This window comes from Bufo bufo, chromosome 2, assembly GCF_905171765.1.
Source record: "Bufo bufo chromosome 2, aBufBuf1.1, whole genome shotgun sequence".
In the NCBI taxonomy this organism is placed as follows: domain Eukaryota; kingdom Metazoa; phylum Chordata; class Amphibia; order Anura; family Bufonidae; genus Bufo; species Bufo bufo.
This window is the reverse complement of record NC_053390.1, coordinates 56654872-56671985: the sequence shown is the minus strand read 5'-3', so window position 1 is coordinate 56671985 and position 17114 is coordinate 56654872. Positions and strand designations below refer to the sequence as shown.

General features: G+C 46.4%; 2 protein-coding genes across 6 annotated transcripts in view; one reads left to right on the top strand and one right to left on the bottom strand.

The window, feature by feature from the left end:
* Window positions 1-1818, bottom strand: part of C2H18orf25 (chromosome 2 C18orf25 homolog) — a 55401-nt gene extending 53583 nt beyond the window's left edge. For 3 of the 4 annotated variants that reach the window (XM_040421129.1, XM_040421133.1, XM_040421132.1), the window contains exon 1: window positions 1678-1818. The gene's annotated coding sequence lies outside the window, so the exon portion shown is untranslated. Of the gene's footprint in view, window positions 1-1665 lie in introns of all 4 variants that reach the window. The other variant, XM_040421131.1, reaches the window with a different exon arrangement.
* Window positions 1-15497, top strand: part of FDX2 (ferredoxin 2) — a 33370-nt gene extending 17873 nt beyond the window's left edge. The window contains exons 1-6 of one of the 2 annotated variants that reach the window (XM_040421134.1): window positions 1958-2051; window positions 8274-8511; window positions 10055-10106; window positions 11837-11943; window positions 13472-13559; window positions 14622-15497. In XM_040421134.1, coding sequence (XP_040277068.1) covers window positions 8352-8511; window positions 10055-10106; window positions 11837-11943; window positions 13472-13559; window positions 14622-14778 — 564 coding nt within the window. In that variant the 5' untranslated portion in view covers window positions 1958-2051; window positions 8274-8351 and the 3' untranslated portion in view covers window positions 14779-15497. Of the gene's footprint in view, window positions 1-1957; window positions 2052-8273; window positions 8512-10054; window positions 10107-11836; window positions 11944-13471; window positions 13560-14621 lie in introns of those variants that run through there. The other variant, XM_040421135.1, reaches the window with a different exon arrangement.
* Window positions 15498-17114: the final 1617 nt, after the last annotated feature.

Sequence of the window (17114 nt, the reverse complement as noted above, 5' to 3'; positions counted from 1 at the left end):
GCCTCTCTCCGGGGTGAGGGGCTGATAACAGGGGGCAATAGACTGTATTCTCCGGTCCTATAGGCGGCCTCTCTCCTGGATGAGGGGCAGATAACAGGGGGCAATAGACTGTATTCACCGGTCCTATAGGCGGCCTCTCTCCGGGGTGAGGGGCTGATAACAGGGGGCAATAGACTGTATTCTCCTGTCCTATACGCGGCCTCTCTCCAGGATGAGGGGCAGATAACAGGGGGCAATAGACTATTCTCCGGTCCTATAGGCGGCCTCTCTCCAGGATGAGGGGCAGATAACAGGGGGCAATAGACTATTCTCCGGTCCTATAGGCGGCCTCTCTCCTGGATGAGGGGCAGATAACAGGGGGCAATACACTGTATTCTCCGGTCCTATAGGCGGCCTCTCTCCGGGGTGAGGGGCAGATAACAGGGGGCAATAGACTGTATTCTCCGGTCCTATAGGCGGCCTCTCTCCAGGATGAGGGGCAGATAACAGGGGGCAATAGACTGTATTCTCCGGTCCTATAGGCGGCCTCTCTCCAGGATTAAGGGGCAGATAACAGGGGGCAATAGACTGTATTCTCCGGTCCTATAGGCGGCCTCTCTCCAGGATGAGGGGCAGATAACAGGGGGCAATAGACTGTATTCTCCGGTCCTATAGGCGGCCTCTCTCCAGGATGAGGGGCAGATAACAGGGGGCAATAGACTGTATTCTCCAGTCCTATAGGCGGCCTCTCTCCAGGATGAGGGGCAGATAACAGGGGGCAATAGACTGTATTCACCTGTCCTATAGGCGGCCTCTCACCAGGATGAAGGGGCTGATAACAGGGGGCAATAGACTGTATTCACCTGTCCTATAGGCGGCCTCTCACCAGGATGAAGGGGCTGATAACAGGGGGCAATACACTGTATTCTCCGGTCCTATAGGCGGCCTCTCTCTGGGATGAGGGGCTGATAACAGGGGGCAATAGACTGCATTCTCCGGTCCTATAGGCGGCCTCTCTCTGGGATGAGGGGCTGATAACAGGGGGCAATACACTCTATTCTCCGGTCCTATAGGCGGCCTCTCTCCGGGGTGAAGGGGCTGATAACAGGGGGCAATAGACTGTATTCTCCGGTCCTATAGGCGGCCTCTCTCCGGGATGAGGGGCTGATAACAGGGGGCAATAGACTGTATTCTCCGGTCCTATAGGCGGCCTCTCTCCGGGGTGAAGGGGCTGATAACAGGGGGCAATAGACTGTATTCTCCGGTCCTATAGGCGGCCTCTCTCCAGGGTGAGGGGCAGATAACAGGGGGCAATAGACTGTATTCACCTGTCCTATAGGCGGCCTCTCTCCTGGATGAGGGGCAGATAACAGGGGGCAATACACTGTATTCTCCGGTCCTATAGGCGGCCTCTCTCCGGGGTGAAGGGGCAGATAACAGGGGGCAATAGACTGTATTCACCTGTCCTATAGGCGGACTCTCTCCGGGGTGAAGGGGCAGATAACAGGGGGCAATAGTCTGCATTCAGCCCCGGTACTTACACGCAGGTCACGGCCCTCTGACTGCAGTAACCGGGGGCAGATCCCGAGGCCTGCGCTGCAGCCCCTGCCGACCCCGTCCTGTGTCATCCTCTCCCTCAGTCAGCGCCCTATCCCCCGCTAAGGCCTCAGCCCGGCCCGCACTTGCCTGGAAACCTACCGGCTCAGGAGTCAGTCAGTGTCCAGGCTCCTCCGTACGCCGCCGGCCAGACACATCTCCCCGCCCGCCTCAGCCGCCGCCGGACACCTAGCTCCGCCAAGATGTCATCGCACTGCCGCTCGATCTGCTCTAGGAGTCACTTCCGGTGCAGAGGGGAAGGGCGGGGACAGATAGCCGTCGACCAATGAAAATGAAGTAAGAGAGCGGAGATGAGGACCTTCCGCCACAAAGGGCATTCAGGGACGAGCGTCTACAACTCGATGGTATTAACTGCCGAGGAGGATGCTACATTTTGATGACGTACTACGTCCAGGAGGTAGGGCGAAGGCGCCATATTGGAGGAGGCAAGATGACCAACCGGAAGCCGCTTCCAGGTGAGTGTTATGCCATAATGTCGATGACAACTTTTTTTTGGTAATCGTACGTTACACTCTGCTGTAGTAATGGGCGGCTGTACCCGGGTGTTAACGTGTCCCTTTAAGGTTAACTATATCTATATAGGGACCCTGAGGGATGGCACATGCTGCTGCCTGGCAAGAGTGATGGTTACAAAAGAGAGTCATGTGACTGGAGTTGTGGTCCACCTGCTGTGCGTTTTGAGTCACCTGAAGATGTCGATTTCGTTGTTTTTAGGAATTTTGTGTCTCCTAAGTCACATGACTTGTCTTTTCACACATCTTGAGTTATGCTTTCCAATTATTATATTTTTTTCCCCCTTCACTTTCTTCTAAGTGTTGCAGCTTGTAGATGTCCGGAGGGCTTGTCTGGTCAGAATGGCTTAACCGGCATCTGTCAGCAGCATCAACCCTATCAAAGCAAGCATGATGCTCTGTAGGGCTGCCCTAGATGACTAAAACCATACCTTTCCTCGCCCCAGGCCCTGGAGGCATTTAGGAGAAATCTGTTTTTTAAACAATATGCAAATTAGGGCTTGAGTGCACCAAAGGCGTGGCCTAGCCACTTGGTGCACCTTCCTTGGACAAACTGCTGGAATGACTGGGGGGGGGGGGTCGTCACGTTATTGGCTTTTCCAGTACCATCTCCGATGACGCCCGGCTGTACACCGCACCCCAGTGACTGTCCGTTGTCTTTAGCATCATGTGTCCCCCCTTCCCATATGCCGGGCCCCTCACATTACCTCGCTCCCCACTGCCTGCGCTGCTCCTGGTCCCTGCACCGCTGCTGCTTCTCCACGTGCGATGATGAAGACATCCGGTGTCGGGGGGGACAGCCAATGGCAGGCGGTGACTAGCCTCCCTAGCGTCACCCGCTGATCCTTCCTTCACTCCCTACATTCATCTCTCGCCTGCACATCAAAAACATGTCCACCATCTGCTCTTTTCTTACTGAAGGTTCTCTGCTGCCCTGATCCATTCCCGTCTTGATTAGTGTTGAGCGAACTTCTGTTTTAAGTTCGGCGTCTAAAGTTCGGCTTCCGGTTAGCGAAGAATCCCGATATGGATTCCGAATTCCGTTGTGGTCCGTGGTAGCAGAATCAATAATGGCCAATTATTGATTCCGCTACCACGGACCACAACGGAATTCGGGATTCTTCGGTAACCGGAAGCCGAACTTTAGACGCCGAACTTAAAACAGAAGTTCGCTCAACACTAGTCTTGATTACTGCAACCCATTACTAATTGGTCCCCCCCCCCTTCATTAAACCCTCCCCTCTCCAATCTATCCTGAACGCAGATCTATCTGTCTAACTGCTACTCTGATTCGTCCACCCTGTACGAGTCACTAAACCAGTGCCTCCACCCTGTGCTAGTCATTACACAGATGCCTCCACCCTGTACAAATGACTAAACCAGTGCCTCCACCCTGTGCTAGTCACAGCACTGATGCCTCCATCCTGCGCCAGTCTTTGCACTGGATTCCCGTCCACTATAGAATAGTTTACACTTCTCATCCGCAGTGCCTCCCCCCACATCTCCTCCCTGTCTACCGTCCTACCCGTGTTTTGCATTCTGCCAAACTTCTCGTCTCCGAGACTTCTCTCGCGTTGCACCAGTTCTATGGAATTCGCTACCCCAAGTATTCGGGTTATATCCCAATTCCCACAGTTTTAGGTGCTCCCAAAAAATACATCTTTTTAGGGGGACCTATCACATCCTGTAATCTAAAGGCAAATTTGCGCGCGCTGAGGAGCAGCCAGTTGTCGGGAAGGAAGTGAAGGAGACGGCTGCACCTACAAGCAGCGATCTCCTCCACAGTATGAGCGGCTCGCTCGTTCATCAGGTGATCCGCGTCACCTTTACACGGGCAGATTGTCTGGAACGAGCGCTCGCAGGAATGTTCGTTCCTAATAATCTGGCCATGTAAATCCACCTTTAGGGCTCATGCACACGACCGTGCTGTGTGCGTTCCGCAATTTACAATAGAAATGCCTATTATTGTCCTTAAAACAGACAAGAATAGGATATGTTCTAATTTTTTTTTTTTATTATTTTTTTTTGTGGCCCCACGGAACGGATCAACCGATGCGGCAGCACATGGAGTGCTGTCCACATCTTTTGCGGCTCCGTTGAGGTGAATGGGTCCGCATCCGAGTCGTAAAAGAAATGCAGCTCTGATGCGGACCCAAACAACGGTTATTTGGGTCCGCACTCTTCTCCATTCACCCCCCCCCACCTCATTCTTCAGAACCTGATCAATCAATGTCAATCACACCCCATGCTCTCAGAAGCACTGCAGATAGCGGCTGGTGACTGCTCGTGCAGTTTTAGATCTACTCCCTGGACCATTAATCCTATTGTGTAAATAGTCGATTCATTTGTTGCTGTGTATTGTATGATTTTGTTTGTGTATGAACCCTCTGATTGTAAAGCGTTAAATGTAAATGACCTCCAGTGTCTCCACCAGCAGAATAGTGAGTGCAGCTCTGGAGTATGATACAGGATGTAACAGGATCAATACAGAATAAATAATGTATGTACACAGTGACTGCACCAGCAGAATAGTGAGTGCAGCTCTGGAGTATAATACAGGATGTAACCCAGGATCAGTACAGGATAAGTAATGTATGTACACAGTGACTGCACCAGCAGAATAGTGAGTGCAGCTCTGGGGTATAATACAGGATGTAACTCAGGATCAGTACAGGATAAGTAATGTATGTACACAGTGACTCCACCAGCAGAATAGTGAGTGCAGCTCTGGAGTATGATACAGGATGTAACAGGATCAATACAGAATAAATAATGTATGTACACAGTGACTGCACCAGCAGAATAGTGAGTGCAGCTCTGGAGTATAATACAGGATGTAACCCAGGATCAGTACAGGATAAGTAATGTATGTACACAGTGACTCCACCAGCAGAATAGTGAGTGCAGCTCTGGGGTATAATACAGGATGTAACTCAGGATCAGTACAGGATAAGTAATGTATGTACACAGTGACTCCACCAGCAGAATAGTGAGTGCAGCTCTGGAGTATAATACAGGATATAGCTTAGTATAAATAATGTATCCGCATCTTTATGTGTATACTCTACATAAAAAAACCCGTAAAATACTACACAAAGGTGGACATACTCGTGCATCGAAATTGCACCACCAAGAAGGACAAGCTGTAAGGTTACGCAAATCGAGGAAGTAGCTGGTGTCGCTAAGATGTGCAGATGATGACATTTTCAAGCACCTAGCTCCAATCTGTGGCATGTGGGAGGGGCATAAAAGCCAGATTGAAAGTAACATTTTTTTAACCTAAAAAATCGGATCAAGTTGTGTTGGTAGATTGTGCAATGCTTCCTGTTCATCCGCACACCAGTTATCGCCATTTGTTGTAAACTAAGAGACCTTGGTTTATCACTCTAGCAGATCGACAAGAGGTCCGGTCATTGGTCGGCAATTGCAAAGGGTTCTGCTAGCAGCGGATCTTGATGATTTGCGTGGCCAGGTGCGTCCAGTGTGGCAAAACATTCCTTAGACAACCATTTATAACCTTATTGAGATCTTGCCAAGGCGTGTATTTCTGCGGGTGGACCTCCTACTCCATACTTATAGAAACATAGAATGTGTCGGCAGATAAGAACCATTTGGCCCATCTAGTCTGCCCAATATACTAAATACTATGAATACTATGAATAGCCCTTGGCCCTATCTTATATGAAGGATGGCCTTATGCCTATCCCATGCATGCTTAAACTCCTTCACTGTATTTGCAGCTACCACTTCTGCAGGAAGGCTATTCCATGCATCCACTACTCTCTCAGTAAAGTAATACTTCCTGATATTACTTTTAAACCTTTGCCCCACTAATTTAAAACGATGTCCTCTTGTAGCAGTTTTTCTTCTTTTAAATATTCTCTCCTCTTTTACCTTGTTAATTCCCTTTATGTATTTAAAAGTTTCCATCATATCCCCTCTGTCTCGTCTTTCTTCCAAGCTATACATGTTAAGGTCCTTTAATCTTTCCTGGTAAGTTTTATCCTGCAATCCATGTACCAGTTTAGTAGCTCTTCTCTGAACTCTCTCCAAAGTATCAATATCCTTCTGGAGATATGGTCTCCAGTACTGCGCACAATACTCCAAATGAGGTCTCACTAGTGCTCTGTAGAGCGGCATGAGCACCTCCCTCTTTCTACTGGTAATGCCTCTCCCTATACACCCAAGCATTCTGCTAGCATTTCCTGCTGCTCTATGACACTGTCTGCCTACCTTTAAGTCTTCTGAAATAGTGACCCCTAAATCCCTTTCCTCAGATACTGAGGTTAGGACTGTATCACTGATTTTATATTCTGCTCTTGGGTTTTTACGCCCCAGGTGCATTATCTTGCACTTTTCAACATTTAAATTTTAGTTGCCAGATTTTTGACCATTCCTCTAGTTTTCCTAAATCCTTTTCCATTTGGTGTATCCCTCCAGGAACATCAACCCTGTTACAAATCTTTGTGTCATCAGCAAAAAGACACACCTCACCATCGAGACCTTCTGCAATTTCGCTGATAAAGATATTAAACAATATGGGTCCCAGAACAGATCCCTGAGGTACCCCACTGGTAACAAGACCTTGGTCTGAATATACTCCATTGACTACAACCCTCTGTTGTCTGTCCCTCAGCCACTGCCTAATCCATTCAACAATATGGGAGTCCAAGCCCAAAGACTGCAATTTATTGATAAGCCTTCTATGTGGGACAGTATCAAAAGCCTTACTAAAGTCCAGATAAGTGATGTCTACTGCACCTCCACCATCTATTATTTTAGTCACCCAATCCAAAAAATCGATAAGATTAGTTTGACATGATCTCCCTGAAGTAAACCCATGCTGTTTTTCATCTTTCAATCCATGGGATTTTAGATGTTCCACAATCCTCTCCTTAAGTATGGTTTCCATTAATTTCCCCACTATTGATGTCAGGCTTACTGGCCTATAGTTGCCCGATGCCTCCCTACTACCTTTCTTGTGAATGGGCACAACATTTGCTAATTTCCAATCTTCTGGGACGACTCCTGTTGCCAGTGTATGGTTAAATAAATCTGTTAATGGTTTTGCTAGTTCACCGCTGAGCTCTTTTAATAGCTTTGGGTGTATCCCATCAGGCCCCTGTGACTTATTTGTATTAATTTTAGACAGCTGACTTAGAACCTCTTCCTCTGTAAAGACACATGTGTCAAAAGATTCATTAGTCTTCTTTCCTAACTGAGGTCCTTTTCCTTCATTTTCCTTTGTAAAATCTGAACAGAAGTATTCATTGAGGCAGTCAGCTAGTTCTTTATCTACTTCCATATACCTTCCTTTTGTTTTTAATTCGGTAATTCCTTGTTTTAGTTTCCTTTTTTCATTTATGTATCTGAATAATGCCTTATCGCCTTTTTTTCACTGACTGAGCTAGTTTCTCTTCTGCCTGTGCTTTAGAAGCTCTTATAACTTGTTTGGCCTCTCTCTCCCTAATCTTATAAATTTGCCTGTCATCCTCGTTTTTTTTTTTTTATAATTACTAAATGCTATCTTTTTGTTTTTAATGATTTTGGCCACTTCTGCTGAGTACTACAGTGGTCTCTTCCTTTTTTTGCTTTTACTGACAAGCCTAATGCAATTTTCTGTTGCCTTCAATAGTGCCACTTTTAAGTAGTCCCATTTCTTCTGGACTCCATTGAAACTGTTCCAATCTGATAGGGACTCGTATACCACTAATCTAATTTTTAGAAAAGTCAGTTTTTCTAAAATCTAAAACTTTTGTTTTTGTGTGGTGTGACTCAGTCACTGTACTTATAGTAAACCACACTGACTGGTGATCACTAGATCCCAAGCTTTCCCCTACAGTAATATCAGATGCCAAATTCCCATTTGTGAATACTAAATCTAAAATGGCCTCCTTCCGGGTTCGCTCCTCAACTACTTGCTGTAGAGATAATCCCAGTAGGGAATTTAGATTATGTGTACTCCTGGCAGAACTAGCTATTTTTATGATTTTTTTTTTTTTTGATAATTTTGTTTCTATTTTTTTTTTATAATGTGCATATCATTAACATGTCTATCTAGGCTGTGATTTCCATAATTCCACCACTTTTCATCTTGACGTTGCTGTTTCAGTGTTGAGGAGTTTTCTTTGTATTCGGTGATGTGTAATATTTTATTTCTTGCAGTTCTTTATTTCTTGGGTTACGCATCCGGATCTTACTAAAAGGTCTGAAGGAGAAAGTTTAACCAGAGCTATCCGAAAGATGGCCGTGTCCCTGATAAGAAGAGGCATAAAAGCCGGGGGTCTGACCTCCTGGTGTTACAGGAGTAATGTGGCGTTCAGGACGTCCCAGGTCTCCACAGGCTTCAGCCAACACAGTCCAAGCAATCTGCAGAGTGATGGCAGAGCGTATCAGACCACAGGTAGAGATCGGATTTTGTAATGGTTGGGTCCTAGGTCCTGCCTATGTGTGATTGATCGCTGGGGGATCAAGCGTCCAGGACCACCCCTGATCACCCAAAAAGGGCACTCCAGCAGGACCCATCAGCCTGCCGTAGTAAAGGGGTTTTCTGAGACTTTTTTTCTACTGATGACCTATCCTCTGGATAGGTTATCAGTATCTGATCGGTGGGGGTCCAACACCTGGGACCCCCGCCGCTCAGCTGTTTGAAAGGGCATTGGCGCGCACAGAAGTGCCGCCGACTTTTCGCAGCTTTGCCTAGGCCACGTGACATTATGTTCACGCGCTTCTCAGCTGAGAGAAGGCTGCGGCGATACTGCAAGCACCAGTGCCTTCTCAAACAGCTGATTTGCAGGGGTCCCGGTTGTCAGACCCCCACCGATCACATACTGATGATCTATACAGAGGATAGGCCGTCAGTATAAGTATATATGGAAAACCCATGGAATGTTAAATGCTGGTAACCCCTTAAAGTGACTTTTTTGTGCCCTAAGAATTTACATGCCTATAAATGTCCAGCGCCACGTCATGTGGCCGTGGCAGACCCTCGCTCAATTTCAGGACCTCACCCCGTCAACGGGGGGGGCACAATCTGGTGCGTCTGTTCCGAAAAAAATCTAGACCCACAAAATGCATAGAGTCCCTTAGACACCAACCTTGCTTAAAAGGGTTATCCCATAATTAATGTAAAAAATGAAAATCAGGCCTCATATAGCACATGACAATCTCTTTCTAACAAAGCTAGAACCACATGGATCCAGAGATCTCCATATTCATTGCTCTGCTAGATTTATATGAAAGCTGGGAGCTCAGGGGGAGTGTCCTCTCTGCTGCAGCTCAGGGGGCGCGTCTCAGCTCTCCCTATCACGGCTCAGGGGGCATGTCCTTTCTGCTACAGCTCAGGAGACAGTTATAGGATGAAACTGAGCATGTGCGGCCTTCTCAGTGAGCAAGACAAAGAAATAGGAAAAAGAACAAACAGCAGGTGGCGCTATACAGATATATTTTGAATAACTCAGCGGCTATACCAAATTTTTTAATTACATGCAATTACAAAAGTATTCAGATCCAGGTGCTGGTTTGAAAACTGTAGAATATTTTTCATAGGACAACCCCTTTAAGTCCTAAGCTAAATCTAATGGTGATGCAATGGCTGCCTCCTCTGTCCTAAGGCCTGACCATGATAATTGGAGTCTGTGGGAATCCATTCTTGGGGATCATGCAGCCCCATTAAGGGCCCACTCACGGACCGTATGTCTCGGAGGGCATGCGGTCATGTGCAGAGCCCCAGAATCTTCTTTGAATTCAGTGGAAACTTAATAAATGGAGTCTTGAAGGACGGAGGAGAAGCTTGGTGACTCTGTGGCTGCTGCAAGAAGAGAAGGAATAGAACTGCAGTTTATTGCGGTTATCTGAACATTATTCTTCCTTTATTACCATTTTAGATTATATGCATTTTATAACTTATTTGCCACAAGGAACTGAACTGCTTATTTTTTGTTTAGTCGCCCCCCAGTCAGATGAGGACGGTCCAGCAAAAGAGCCACGTGAGGAGACGTAAGTGAAAAATCCAGACCTAATCTATAAGGTGAACGGTGTAACAAAAGATCTAGAGAGCTGCATTCCGCTAACGATGCCTGAAGGGGGAGGGAAAGGAGGCAAACAAATAAGCCTCCTCCGCTCAGCGCCCCTGTCATGTCTGCTTGTATTCCCAATGAAATGACAGTTCTGAAGCATCTTCTGTTATTCCTCCTGGAAATTTATGAATAAGGGCTCATGCACACGACCGTATGTATTTTGCGGTCCGCAAAAAATATGGATGACATCCGTGTGCACTCCGTATTTTGTGGAACGGAACAGCTGTCCCCTAATAGAACAGTGCTATCCTTGTCCGTAATGCAGACAATAATAGGACATGTTCTAATTTTTGCGGAACCGACACAGAAACGGAATGCACACAGGGTAACTTTAATTTTTTTAAGCGGACCCATTGAAATGAATGGTTCTGTATACGGTCCGCAAAAAAAACACCCGGAATGGACACGGAAAGAAAATACGTTTCGTGTGCATGAGGCCTAAACTGAAACGTGATCATCACCGTTCCCCTTGTCAGTGGGTTGTGTCACTGCACAGTCTGACGTGGTGAGCACTGATTGGACAGTGTAAGGGTCCATTCACACGTCCGTATGTGTTTTGCTGATACGCAAATTGCAGATCCGTAAAACACGGACACCGGCAATGTGCGTTCCGCATTTTGCGGACTGCACATCGCCGGCACTCTCATAAAAAAAACGCCTTTTCTTGTCCGCAATTGCGGACAAGAATAGGACATGTTCTATTTTTTTGCGGATCAGACAGCACATTCTGGCCCCATTGAAAATGAATGGGTCCGCACCTGTTCCCCAAAATTGCAGAACGGATGTGGACCCATTTTGCGGACGTGTGAATGGACCCTTAGAATGTGAGGGGACACGCCCATTGACAAGAGGAGCAGTAACAGTCCGTTGTCTATTTACACATTTCCAGGAGGAGTAACCGAAACGGCACAAGAAAAAGTGCTCTACAATGATGTTATGCTTCTCATCCCCCCTTCGCCGGCATCTATTAGATCAGTAACATATGTGGGGCTAGATTAAAGGATAGGTGATAAATAATTGCTGGGGACCCCATGATCACTAAATACAGGGGTCCTGCCCCCCCCCCCCCCCCCTTTCTCCACTGTGCTGGGTTTGAATGGAGCAGCTGTTGAGCAAACACGCTACCCCATCATCTAAAGTCTATGGGATTGGGGGAGAGTCCAGTATGGCTCCCTCAAGGAGGTCCCACGACACGTCCAACACGTGCCAACTCTTTGAACCCTGTAGGTCATATAACTCGTCTTAGCCTATTAATCCAGACGGATGTAGTGTTTATCTCCCCCCCCCCCCCCCCCCTTCATGGAAACCAACATTTATATTAATGAGTTAAGGGCCCTTTACACTGGCCGAGAATCTGCCAGATAATCGCTAATGAGCGTTCTTAGGAATGCCCGTTAGCGATTATCTGGCGGTGTAAAGGTGCTGCCGATGAACGAGCAAAACGCATGGAATAGCAGCGGTCTCCTCCACTGACGAGCAAGCGCTTGCCGGGAAGGAACGCTTCCTTCCCAACAAAATTGTCCAGTGTAACAGGAAACGATCAGAATTGTGATTGCAGCTCCGGCTAGACAAACGTCCTCACTGCTCTACACAGAATACATAGGCCTTTACTTCGCTCCTTAGATCACGTATCTTATGTCCTGTCTGCAGGGTGGATGTCCTATTTGTGGACCGGGAAGGCAAGAGAATCCCTGTGAAAGGGAAGGTCGGGGAAAGTGTATTATATCTTGCTCATAGGTATAACATTGACTTGGAAGGTATGTAGACCCATCATCCGCTTAATGAACTGTAGCCCAGCGCCAGTACTGGATCATTTATGTTACATATTGGACTTGAAGGACTGGTAATGGTTTATACAGGAATCCAGCAGATCTACAATGAAGGCGCGTGCTCAACACCCTTTACTAGTGGCTATCGGAAGCGAGAATTCAGAGCAGTTGTCAACCCCGTTCTTCAGCAGGAGGCGACCATGAGCACAGGAGAAGTCTCCATCATGTTTACTGTATCATTGTCATTGACCATAACGGATCTTTTTCTTTAAAGGCTATGGACACCTTTGCACAGAGATTTTTTTATTATTATTCATTTGCTTCTTGGCTGCAAAACTGAGAAACTTTCTAAATTAGTCTTCATTAAAAATTAGCTTTGTTTTTCTGCAGTACAGTGTGTGCAACACCTTCACCTAGCTAGCTACCTGCTGCTTCTGCCATAGATCCCACTGAACATTGCTGCTGTCCCCCTCTTTGCCCTCAGTGATGGGCCTCATGCACATGACTAAATATTTGTTCCGCAACCGACCCGCACTTTTTGTGGCTCGCATGCGGACCGATTAATTTCTATTGGGCTGCAAAAAAAAGTGTGATGTCTGCATCCATGCCGTAAATGATAGAACATGTCTTATTCTTGGACGTGCATTTTTAAAATGGGGCCCACAAAAAGTGCAGGATGCACCACATCCATATGTAGCAGCAGGGAGGGGGAGGAAGTTATACATGGCAGATCAGAGTGTGGAGAGGGAGAGAGCATCTGTGTCTTTAGACGGAGCCAGTCACTAAGGGCTCATGCACACAAATGTATTTTCTTGCTGTGTCCGTTCAGGTTTTTTTTGCGGACCGTACTCAGAACCATTCATTTAAATGAGTCCGCAAAAAAACGGAAGTTACTCCGTATGTCCGTTCCGCCAAAAAATAGAACTTGTCCTATTATTGTCCGCATTACAGACAAGGATAATACTGTTCTATTAGGGGCCAGCTGTTCCGTTCCGCAAAATACGAAATGCACACAGACGTCATCTGTATTCTTTGCGGATCAGTTTTTTTGCAGACGGAAAGTAGACACAACTCTGTATAATTGTCCACAGAAAGGCAGGCTGTGTAGACCTTGCTGCAGTGCAGACCGAGATATACGGTTCGTGAGCGGGCCATATGTCCCAGAACGGCATTGATCGTGCGCACGGGAGCGCACAGCATCATAGATTACAATGATGCTGTGCACGTCAGACCGCCCACAGGACTATTATCCCGCATTCATAAGATCGTATGAGTGCGGGACAATTGCCTCGCAGGTGGCCCGACGTGCACAGCATCATTGTAATCTATGATGCTGTGTGCTCCCGTGCGCACGATCAATGCCGCTCCAGGACATTTGGCCCGCTCACGGAGGGCATACGGTCGTGTGGAAGGGCCCTTACCTTACCGACTTTCGCAGAGTTTCTTACAGTCGTTACTTTTTTGCTTCCTGTTCGGATTACTACATTGCTCAGTAGCTTTCTTCCTTGTATTACAGGAGCCTGTGAATCCTCACTCGCCTGTTCCACGTGTCAGGTCTATGTGAGCACAGAGTATTTTGAGAAACTTCCCGATCCAGACGAAAGGTAATTCTGTCGTTTTGGCAAATATTCTTATGGATCAGTTTAGTATGAAGAGATCAAGACCTATTGCCTTGGAAAAGTGGAACAGGTGCCCATAATAACCAATCATTTTGGACCTTTCATTTTTCAAAAAATAAAATTATGATGAGAGCTGGAATCTGATTGGTTGCACCACCTTTCTCTTAAAGGGCATCTGTCAGCAGTTCTGTACCTATGACACTGGCTGACCTGTTACATGTGCGCTTGGCAGCTGAAGGCATCTGTGTTGGTCTCATGTTCATATGTGTCCTCATTGCTGAGAAATATGATGTTTTATTATATGCAAATGAGCCTCTAGGAGCAATGAAGGTGTTGCCATTACACCTAGAGGCTCTGCTCTCTCTGCAACTGCCGCGCCCTCTGCACTTCAATTGACAGAGCGAGACAGAGAAAATGTCCTCATTGCCAGGCCCTGTCACTCAAAGTGCAGAGGGCGCAGTTGCACAGAGAGATCCTCTAAGTGTAACGGCAATGCACCCGTTGCTCCTAGAGGCTCATTTGTGAGTGAAAGACGCCACTGCACATAAGGGCTCTTTCACACGAGCGGATCCCGTGCATGGAATCCGCTGTGCGAAAGAGCGCCAAGCCCCGTTCCGGACAGCAGAAACACGAAGCAGTAACATGATTGATAATGCTCCGTGCCTCTCTGTGACCTTTTTACTACAAAATCAGTGACCACTTTATCTCACTGTGATTTTGGAGTAAAAAGATCACAGAGAGGCACGAGCATTATCAATCCTGTTAATGCTCCGTGTCTCTGCTGTCCGGAACGGGGCTTGGCAGCAGATTACCCGCACGGCATCCGCTCGTGTGAAGGAGCCCTAAGGGCGGCTGGAGGACAGGTAAGGCTTGATGTTTGGGTTCACTCATCATGTGATAAGTTTTTTTTGTTTTTTTTTGTACAGATTCAGGAGAAGGGAACTGTCAGTACTGTCAGAAATGTAGTGTCCACGCGCCACCTAGTGGTGATATGTGGATCAGCGTTTCTTCTGCCTTTCTCATTTAGTGTCTCACCATCTTTCTCAGGGAAGATGACATGCTGGACATGGCGCCGCTGCTTCAAGAAAACTCCAGACTCGGATGCCAGATCATCCTCACTAAAGAACTGAACGGAGCCGAGTTCACGCTCCCTAAAATAACTAGAAACTTTTACGTGGACGGTCACGTGCCAAAGCCGCACTAAGCGGGAAATTCAAATGGTTGATCCGTAACGTAACGCACAAGAGAAGATGGGAGCCTCTGAAGCGTGTGCAGACCTGGGGAAGGGCGATTTTTCTACTAGCGCTTATTCTAAAAGCCCACCAGGGGGAGCCTTCACCAACATAATCTTCAAAGCTGCCATCTTGGCTATAACCAAAAGTATTTCTTATTCTCTTTATTGTGAATTTTCGACTACCTGACTCTGACATCGAGCAAAGACGCACGGACTGGTATGAAGAAGATGCTGGACTCGTCAGTATTTATTGTCAAAGACCATGTGAGGGCGGGAGAGCAAGCCAATATGTACGGCAAAGAGGATACGTGATATTTTAAGAGCTATATAGAATTTTCTAACAAATTTATTTATTTTTCAAATGCAGTAAATTAAGGTTTGCAAATAGTCTTTAGTTTAAAATGTAAAAATCTACCCTTTTTGTGTATACAGCTCCTAGGCAGACCTATGTGTCTACGGGATTACAAACGCGCGGTCTGATCCTGCAATGTCTTAACTCTTCCCTCATCTTGATGACCTATGGAAGGGAAGTAACACAGGACTACAGGATGAGGGTTTGTTTGTAACCTGTAACCATGGAGACACGTACGTCTGCATAAAACCTGTATATAAAACTTATTTTTTTTATATTTTTTTATGAAGACTATTTTGAAAGTTGTTTGTTTTGTTTTAGTTGCATCGGAGCAATAAAAATAAAAAAATGGTGGCAGAAGTCGACATCAATGGATACTGTTTAAAACGCCAAACCATTTTCTAATTAAAACTTAAAAAATAAACTTAAATATAGAAAATCAGTATGCCTACATCACACCGCTAACGGACATGCAGCCCTAACTACATCCGTGTTTTAGGATCGTCAATTCATAGGCGAGCGCTGATCTATTAGGCTACTTTCACACTCGCGTTTGTTGCGGATCCGTCATGGATCTGCACAGACGGATCCGCACCGATAATACAACCGCATGCAGCCGTTCAGAACGGATCCGTTTGTATTATATTTAACATAGCCAAAACGGATCCGTCTTGAACACCATTGAAAGTCAATGGGGGACGGATCAGTTTTCTATTGTGTCTGATTGTGTCATAGAAAACGGATCCCTCCCCATTGACTTACATTGTGTGTCAGAACGGATCCGTTTGGCTCAGTTTCGTCAGACGGACACCAAAACGCTGCAGGCAGCGTTTTGGTGTCCGCCTCTTGAGCGGAATGGAGACTGATCGGAGGCAAACTGATGCATTCTGAGCGGATCCTTTTCCATTCAGAATGCATTAGGGCAAAACTGATCCGTTTTGGACCGCTTGTGAGAGCCCTGAACGGATCTCACAAACGGAAACCAAAACGCCAGCGTGAAAGTAGCCTTAGACGACACACGATGATGTGAGTACAGTACAATAGACCCACGATGAGATAGGGACGGACTGTATCGTAAAACAGGGGAGCAGCGGTCGGCCTTGGAGACACGGATCCTCCCTTACCTACAGCATTCATTTTCAATGGGGCCGGAATGAGCTGTCCGGATCCGCACTTCCGTTCCGCAAAAAAAATAGAACATGTCCTATTCTTTTCCGCAATTGCGGACAAAAAAAGGCATTTTCTATGAGAGTGGCGGCGATGTGCGGTCTGCAAAATGTGGAACGCACATTGCTGGTGTCCGTGTTTTGCAGATCCGCAAAACACATACGGACGTGTGAATGGACCCTTAGGAGTTTTTTTTTTTTTCTCTCTAAAAATAGGTCCATATCCGGACATGGGGCAGTATTTTTTTTTTTGGGGGGGGGGAAGAAAAACATTTTTGGTGAGAGTATAGAAATACAAAATAGGGGATCCATTTATTTTAACATCTGGACTGTACAGATGCATATAGTCAGGAATGACGGGGGGGCTAATAACACTGTCACTGGGACACGTCAGGTGAGAGATTTTAGGTAACTTTCTCCTTTGTATATAGACCGTAGTTAGCAGGCAACACCATGTCATATAGGATTGTGACTATGGAAGGCGTTGCGGAGTGCTGGAGTGCGTCCTCTGATGTGACATCTGTTATACTATGATTCCAGACGGGTCTTACACAGCTCTTTGTGTCAGTGAATTAATGGAAACCATGTAGAGATTAAAGGATATCGATACCTTCAGGGTCATTTTTTGTTATGATTTTACTCAAATTTAATTTTTTACATTTTCAGCTTGTTTTGTACAACAGGGTTGTCTCACTTCAGTAAATGTCATTTTACATGTAGAATAATAGCAATAACAATAGCAAAATAGCAATATATTCCAGTATCAAATCTAATTGGACGCTCACCTT